Genomic DNA, 8,758 nt, shown 5'->3' on the forward strand with positions numbered 1-8,758 from the left:
ATAGTTTAGTAAATCCTTAAAACAGATGAAACAGATGCACCCAGTGATTCCAACAGGTATTGTAGAATTTTAAGACCATAAATCACATATTTTATGCACTAACCACACTTAAAGGGATATTTCACCCAAAAATGAAAAATTTGTCATCATTTACTCACCCTCAAGGTGTTCCAAACCTTTATGAGTTTCTTACCTCTGCCGAACACAAAAGAAGATATTTTGAAGAATGTCTGTAACCAAATTTTTTGCATACAATGGAAGTCAATGGGGTCCATCAACTGTTTGGTTACTCGCGTTCTTCAAAATATCTTCTTTTGTGTTCATGAGAAGAAAGAAATTCATACAGGTTTGGAACTTGAGGGTGAGTAAATGACAGAATTTTCATTTTGGGGTGAACTATCCATTTAAGTAGCAAAACAAAATGTAGAAAATCTTTTAGTTTCACATCAGTCAACCTCACTCAGAGAGGTGAATAGACAATGAAAATAAGAGAAAATATACATTTAATTATGCACAAACTGCTCACTAAATCCCAGATATAAACTTTCTAGTAAATTATCATTTTAATCATGCCTGATGGTTTCAAGACCTGGTCAATATAGTCAAACCAAACTTAATGTACTTCAGAAATTCCTGACATTCAGCCCACTGGCCAGGAAATCATCCATATGGTTGGCATTACATGTAAACGTATTCCCGAAATTTTGTGCAGCAATAAACAATATGTGGAAATGAACAGGAAGCTTAAAAAGACAGTTGGAATGAGATTCGTATTGGAACAACAGTGGAGACTAGAAATCAATTAGTGATGAAGATGGTTTGACTGAACTGCATTGCAGATTGATAGTGGATAAACATACACTACTCAAGCAAATGCTTAAAGGGTTAGTTCACCCAAAAATTTATTTGTTTAAAATTTATTACTCACCCTCATGCCAGATCCATTAATATCTTAAAAACATATTTAAATCAGTTCATGCGAGTACAGTATTTTTGGTGCGCCAAAAAATCAAAATAACAACTTTTATAGTGATGGCCGATTTCAAAACACTGCTTCAGGAAGCTTCGGAGCATAATGAATCAGCGTGTCGAATCATGATTCGGAGCGCCAAAGTCACGTGATTTCAGCATTTTTACACGCGATCCGAATCATGATTCGATACACTGATTCATTATGCTCTGAAGCAGTGGTTTGAAATCGGCCATCAATAAATAAGTTGTTATTTTGTTATTTTTGCCGCACCAAAATTATTCTTGTTGCTTTATAATATTAATATTGAACCACTGTACTCACATGAACTGATTTAAATATGTTTTTAGTACATTAATGGATCTTGAGAGAGGAAATGTCATTACTGGTAATGCAGGCCTCACGGAGCCATCGGATTTCAACAAAAAATATCTTACATTTGCATTCCGAAGATGAACGGGTGTGGAACGACATGAGGGTGAGTAATACATGACAACCCTTTCAGACAACTGAACTGCATGATCTATAGAAAAAAACCCTAATGAGATGAGCTCTAATGCTCTTTTAAAATATTTAAAAGTAAAATAATGACTGTATATGGATCAGAAAGTCTCCTAAATATGTACTTATCAGCTCTGTGTGGATTTAAAACGCATTAGAACCCATCTGAAATGAGAAAAGGAACCAGCATATCATCAGTAGGTTTATTGCAAGCAGAGGTCTTTCTAACAGAGCCTCTGTCTTAGGCAAAGTGCATAAAACATTTGACATTTATAACTTAACAGTACATTATAAGACATACCAGCACAGATGATCAAACAGAACTCCATTAAGCATCCATGATCTGACTTCTTCATTGATCCATGTGTAAACATGTATAATTGTGAAGGTTAAAGACTTGGCTTGTGTATACTGCATTGCATCAGAAAAGGCCAACACTTCCAGTTATGAAAGAACATGACGGGAAATGAAAAAAACTAAATATAAGAGTTAAAGGAATAATTCACCTAAATAAGGAAACTTTGTCATCACTTATCATTTATTAATCACCCACTCAACAACCATTTCCAGTCAGATTTTTCATTTTTGGGTGAACCATTCTTTTAAAGCTATTTGTGTTGAGTGGCCATTCATACAGCCATAGTGATGTCCAAAGGACCCTTATATTCAAAATCAGACAAAAACATAGGCTTTTATGGTTTTAAGAGAGATGGATTTATGAAATGTTCCCCAAACATGGGTGGGACCAAAAGATCAAAGTCTCTGGTGCAAACAAAAACAGTCAGGAGTGACCGAAAGGAGCTTGTGTGTTGAGAGGCCTCTGAACGATGACAGCATTCGCTAAGTCAGCTTCTTCCAAACTCTGACTCTCATCTCTCAGCTCTCGGAATGGCAGGGATGTAGTCAGGATGAACTGAGCGTCCGTTGTCTGAGCCTGCTCCACAAAATGCTGCACATCACTGATCCTGGAGCAATTACAGAAAGGCCAACATGAATGCTTCTTCTCAGGGAGCTTTGCAGCCACATCTTAGCAATCATGTTCAAGTCAGAGGCATGAAATCCTTACATGTTGTGACGCACACGTTCAATCCAGCGTAATCTGATTTGATCTGCTGCAAAGTTGCAGCTTACGATTCTTCCATTTTACCTTGCGAGATTATATTACATAAATGATGAATGGGAATTATGTAAGAGCTTTTAAGGGTAGGATTTCAAAGTTAGAGCATCACAACATGCCCGAGGTGGATTTTGATAATAAACATTCAAACATGATCATGTCTAAAGCCTGAAACCTTAGCTGTGTTCAGTAAAAGCAAATTACACTATATTAATTATGCATTTTCAGTTAGATTTATTTATTTATCAAATTATATTTATTTATCATAAATTTATATTTAGTTATTTTATAGGTTTTTAAAGTTGACGCTTGGCACACCAAGATACACTCCAAAAATACTTCTAGAATTTAATACAAATATTTTTGACTCTCACAAAATATGAGAGAAATATGAAATTACATTTTGATTAAAATAAAGCTTCTTTTATGATGATTGCAGAATTTTTAAATGATAATAATAATATATATATTATATACACACACTAAATTACTACTTAATTATAAAGTTTTTTAATTTTTTTAAATATAGTAATAAGAATCGAATGTGCTTCATTTAATTAAAAGTACATCATGCAAAAAATAATGGTTCTTAAAAACTGACCAATGGCTTCACAGGGAGAGAGTTCAGAATTTTTTTTTTAATTAAATGTACTTAATGTTGTAACATTACTGCTGCAGAAATTACTTAAACCTTTAAGCAAAATAGATTTATATGTGTATATATATGAAAAAATATGACCCATAACCTATGTGTTTTTGTGAAATTCACATTCTACAACCATATGATACTCACCGATGGCTCAGATTAAACCTCTGCACGAGCCGCTGACCGTCTGCCAGCCAAATCTGGAGGGAGGTCATGGGAAGATCCTCATTCAGCTCCACTGCCGGGAGAGGAGGACCAGAACAGTCCTCGTGTATCGACCGAGACCTTGCCACCACACGCGGAGCCACACTACAGAGGAGATTGCACAGGCTTTTAACAGATGCACTGCAATAATTGTGGTGCCATGTGATTTAATATGTGATTAGAGGGTCAACTAACTAACACTAACATCTGGATAATCCTCAACACATTTACAAAGTCTAACCATCACAGAGTGAAAGTGTTGTGAGGACACCTAGTGGATGTGTGTGGGAATGACTAAAAACATGCTCAAATGTTTAATTTTTAACGCTCAAATAATGGTGTTTACTAACATCAACTGTTATGACTAATAAAACTTTTGGCAATTTAAAATACTGTAACCAAGAGATGATCTACTACCTTCCCAGTCTGTAACCTCGGCCTGTAAACGGGTGGAAGGCCTTTTTCTTTGGGACGTAAACTTCATCTTTCATGTCCTCCATGTTGACTTCTAGTTCTTCATCCTCGGCTCTTCCTTCTAGCTCCAGAGGCAGCTCACTTCATATAGAGGATTAATACAATTAAATAGATTTCAATTTTATTCTGTCAGTACATCATCATTTGATGGAAAAAGCACAAAACATGATAATACAATGGCTATACTAAAACAGATTTAAAACCATTTTTTGAGATGCTGTGTAATTAAATTGGTCCTCTGGTTAGTCCAGTTATCCAATCACTTCCAAAATCAGGTGAGTGTTTTGTTGTGCTTTGAGGGATTTATTCGGTTCCATCATAGTTTATGCGCAGTGTTGAGGGTAACGCATTACAAGTAACGTGAGTTAGGTAATCAGATTACTTTTTCAAGTAACTAGTAAAGTAACACTTTTTTTTCAATTTTTAATAAAATATCTGAGTTACTTTTTCAAATAATTATCGCAAGTTAATGACAGCTCTCCTGTCCTCATGTTGAGAGGAATAGAGTAAGTAATAATTAAGTATATTAAATTATACCAATATACTTTATGTATTTAATCTCACTTTATTATGTTTATGCGCATGTCTTATTATCAGACAAAAATGATCCATCTCAGTGTTTTTTATGTGCATTTTTAGACTTTATGCACATCTTGACTTTTTCATCCAGCATTTTTTAATGCAATATCCCAAAATTTGCATAAAAATAGGTGGATGAAAACATAGCTAGCGACAAAATCAATACTCACCCTCTTTTAATGGCCTCCAAGAACTCTTGGTTTTCCTCTACGGCGTAACTGCGTAAATCTTCATCATTTACAGTGAAGCCATTTTTCCACAGTCTCACTACAATCTCCACCTGTGAATTTCAGCCATAAAACACCCTTAAGAATACTTTAAAAAAAAATCAATAATTTAGCATATTTATTTGATGATGCTAGTGGCTCAGAAATTACATATTTAAGCTGACATTAACTTGATGTACTAACCCACAACAACTTTTTTTTATTTTAGGTAACGACCTGGATGTTCTGAATGCGACTGCACACAAGACGTCTCATATGATCTGTCTGACCTTTTTGCCGCTACTGGCGACACTGCTGATCTTCTCCACCTCATCGAGCAGGTCCTCGACAGAGAAACTGGATCTAATAGGGCTCGGCTCCTCCTCATCCTCCTCTTCATCATTTTGTGCCCCTTTAAACCTAAGAGCTCATGAAGACAACAAAGCATGATTAATTTTAGATTACCCCAATTATGAACATGCATTAATGGTGTAATGATAACGTTTCAAGGCGGATAATGCACACAGAGCTGTGCACAGCGGGCTTACCATGTGTCATCTTGAACCCTTTCTCTTGAATCAATATCTTTCATCATGACGTCTTCTGTTGTCCATCTTGCAACACAAACATATGCGGGCATATATAAGTTATAAGGGATGGTGCAAGTCAATGTAACCACTGAATCAATGCTTCCTGAATAATTCATGGGGCATTTCTACGTGAAATTGACAGGTGCATTGAGATCTAAAATTCTCAAAACATTAATCTGCTTTCATACCAGTCCAGTAAATCTAGGCAAAATTATTTTCAACTGACCAGAAATTACCAATTTTACACTTATCAATAGTAATTACTGTGTAATTCTTTGATGGAAAATCAAAATGGAATAATTATTTAAATTCAAATATATATTATAAAAAGAAAATTGCGTCACAAAAATAAATATTATAAAAAAGAAATGATTAAAACCTTTACAAAAATGAATGTCTTAATACAGGCACTTTGACATACTATAGTACTGAAAGATTATTAAATGCATGTACTATGGCATTTTCACAATACTTAGCCACAAAACATGTGGCATTACCATAATATATGTCCAAAAACATGCACTTATAAAAAATATCAAAGGTATTATACATTTTGGACATGTGCCATGAAAATACCATCTGATGCATTTGAAGGGTACAAAGACAATTTATCAATATTACACTGATCAACTGTTGTCATGCGATCAATACTTAATGATGACGTCATGATGCACTGACAATAAAACTATATGACGATATTACTGTGTCTACTAATACCCTCAGTTTCTTTGATTAAATGTTTTAAGGTTTGTAAAGGCCAGTTTTTGGTCTGTAAAGGCACCCACGTGCATGCTTTAAGCTTCGTATTCATATTCACTGTAACAAACAGGTCAAACACAGCATAATAAATGAAAGCGGTGCGCCAAAATTACGTAAGGACAGTGTAGAGACCACGCAAGCGCACTACGATCCGTTATGACGGTAAACAAGCGCTATAACCCATAACACATCATTTCTGAATCGCAGATTAATCATTCCGATTATGAACTGTAGATGGTTACCGGTGTAATGCTTCAATGGTGTCGTAAAACTGTCTCTTCGGCTCGTAAGTTTCTCACAGTTGTCATGCCGCTCCTACGCTACAGCAGTCCACCATTCCTATGACGTCGCCGTCTCTGGACTTCACGTTTGTGCACACGTCACTATGACATAGCAGGGCCAAAATGGTCTTGAAATGGTGTTTACGTCCTGATATGAATAAAATGAGGTGGTTCATTGAACGTAGCTGAATAAACGCTGGCATGTGTGTGTTTGTATTGCGTGTAGACGGTGGCAGATGGTGAAGGCAGTCAGCAGTACAGAAACAAAATACCCTCAACAAAGCTGCTTGAAGCTATTTTTAATACCTCACATAACCTGACCCTACTGTCTTAAATAATATCCTCCTGGGAAATCATACTGAGCTAATTGGCTTTGTAAACAGAAAAGAATGTGAGCGGCCAGCTTATAAATTTGAGGCTCTCTACCAATGGTGTGAATTTGGGGCGGGGCTATAAGTTATTTTGTCAAGTAGCTAACATAGCATAATCAGATGCAGCTTTATTTTAGTAACAGTAATACAGAATTTTCTCCATCATACAATACGTTTTAAAATGAACTGCATGCCATTTATCAACACAAGCCATCCAGCATTTAATATGATATTCTAAAATCGATCTATCTTACTGCAGTGTGTAACAGTGTCTCTCAGCAGCCGCTGAGCGAACGCACAAGGTAACGTTATAACATCATTTTCAACACTCTCAATGTATATAATATGATAAACAGAGCTGCGTTACCTCATACTCATGACTGGAATAGGGGAAACAGCGCCAGCGACTGTGGCAAAATCAAAGTTCCGCTGCTCGTGAGGCGTGTGTTGCGCAATCACTCCAGCGGCCTCGTTCAGCTCCCACAATACTCGGTCCTGCTCTGCTTCATGGTACAGTAACGTTAATAATCACATCCATGAACATGATTTCTTCCTGAGTCCTATCCCAGTTCTTTTCATGAAGACCACATGTCCCAAGATTCCACGCTCAAACTTGGGGTCATTAAGCTACGCATTTGTTTTGAAAAGGCATCTAGCGACCTCTAGTGGACAGAAAATCTTACATATTGCAACTTTAATCATTTTTTTTTAATATGTATGATGTTTATTTTTTTTTTACGTCTTTTTTTTAATTTGGACCCTGAGTCTGTAATGAAGTGTTAATAACTTTTTTTTCAGGCAAAGATAATCAAGGTGCGTCGTAATTACCGTAATTATGAGAATCCAGGTTGGAAAAAGCGTTCACACTCGTAGAACTCATAATTAGGCATACTTGTAACCTGGGAATTTTCTGAGAGCTTCTTCTGTACCATGTGACCACTGTACCATTGTAGATTCATTTAGGCATTTAAAATGTTGCCATTTATCGATCCTTATAAAACCTTCTAGGGTAATAGGGCTGGATCTTTTCCCTGTTACTTAGGCCATGGCAGGGGAAAGCACACTTGACAGATGGCCAGTCCATCACAGGGCTCTCACAGACCACACAATCACAAACAGAGACAATTTTCACTCTCTAATTCACCTAACCTGAATGTCTTTGGACTGTGGAGGAAACCAGAGTACCAGGAGGAAACCACACTGACACAGGGAGAACATGCAAACTCCACACAGAAAAGACTCCTGGCTCAGTAAGAGCTCGAACTGGGGACATTCTTGCTGTGAGGTGAGCTACTACGCTGCAGATTTCTTTCTGCCTGTCAGCACTTGATAAGAACAAACATGTATGAGATATTTTTATTGAAATCCGATTGTTCCGTGAGGCCTGCATAGGGAGCAATGACATTTCCTCTCTCAAGATCCATAAAGGTACTAAAAACATATTTAAATCAGTTCATGTGAGTACAGTGGTTCAATATTAATATTATAAAGCGACGAGAATATTTTTGTGCACCAAAAAACAAAACAAAATAACGACTTATATAGTGATGGCCGATTTCCAAACACTGCTTCAGGAAGCTTCGGAGTGTTATGAATCAGCGATTCGGAGCGCCAAAGTCACGTAATTTCAGCAGTTTGGCGGTAAGACACGCGATCCGAATCATGATTCGACGCAGAAGAATCATAACACTCCAAAGCTTCCTGAAGCAGCATTTTGAAATCGGCCATTACTAAATAATATGTTTTTTTTTTTTTTTGCACCAAAAATATTCTTGTCACTTTATAATATTAATACTGAACGACTGTACTCACATGAACTGATTTAAATACGTTTTTAGTACATTAATGGATCTTGAGCGATCTTGAGAGAGGAAATGTCATTGCTGGCTATGCAGGCCTCACTGAGCAATCGGATTTCAACAAAAATATCTTAATTTGTGTTCTGAAGATGAACAAAGGTCTTACAGGTGTGGAATGGCATGAGGGTGAGTAATAAATGACATTATTTTCATTTTTGGGTGAACTAACCCTTTAAGAATTTCCATGACCTTTTAATTTCC

The 8,758-nt window shown here is 36.5% G+C and overlaps 1 protein-coding gene across 2 annotated transcripts; it reads right to left on the reverse strand.

Annotated features, from left to right (window-relative positions):
* Positions 1-1,641: 1,641 nt before the first annotated feature.
* ubxn2a (UBX domain protein 2A) lies at positions 1,642-6,469 on the reverse strand. 2 transcript variants are annotated; one of them, XM_067383218.1, is made up of 7 exons: positions 6,289-6,469; positions 5,246-5,311; positions 4,988-5,117; positions 4,662-4,771; positions 3,856-3,993; positions 3,382-3,543; positions 1,642-2,436 (listed from the first exon to the last, which is right to left on the reverse strand). In XM_067383218.1, exons 2-7 carry the CDS (start codon positions 5,290-5,292, stop codon positions 2,253-2,255), a joined length of 771 nt encoding a protein of 256 aa, XP_067239319.1. In that variant the 5' UTR covers positions 5,293-5,311; positions 6,289-6,469; the 3' UTR covers positions 1,642-2,252. The 2 variants fall into 2 exon arrangements, with proteins under 2 accessions (XP_067239319.1, XP_067239320.1); XM_067383219.1 differs by having other exon boundaries at positions 4,988-5,124.
* Positions 6,470-8,758: the final 2,289 nt, after the last annotated feature.

This window comes from Chanodichthys erythropterus, chromosome 4 (genome assembly GCF_024489055.1).
Source record: "Chanodichthys erythropterus isolate Z2021 chromosome 4, ASM2448905v1, whole genome shotgun sequence".
Classification (NCBI taxonomy): domain Eukaryota; kingdom Metazoa; phylum Chordata; class Actinopteri; order Cypriniformes; family Xenocyprididae; genus Chanodichthys; species Chanodichthys erythropterus.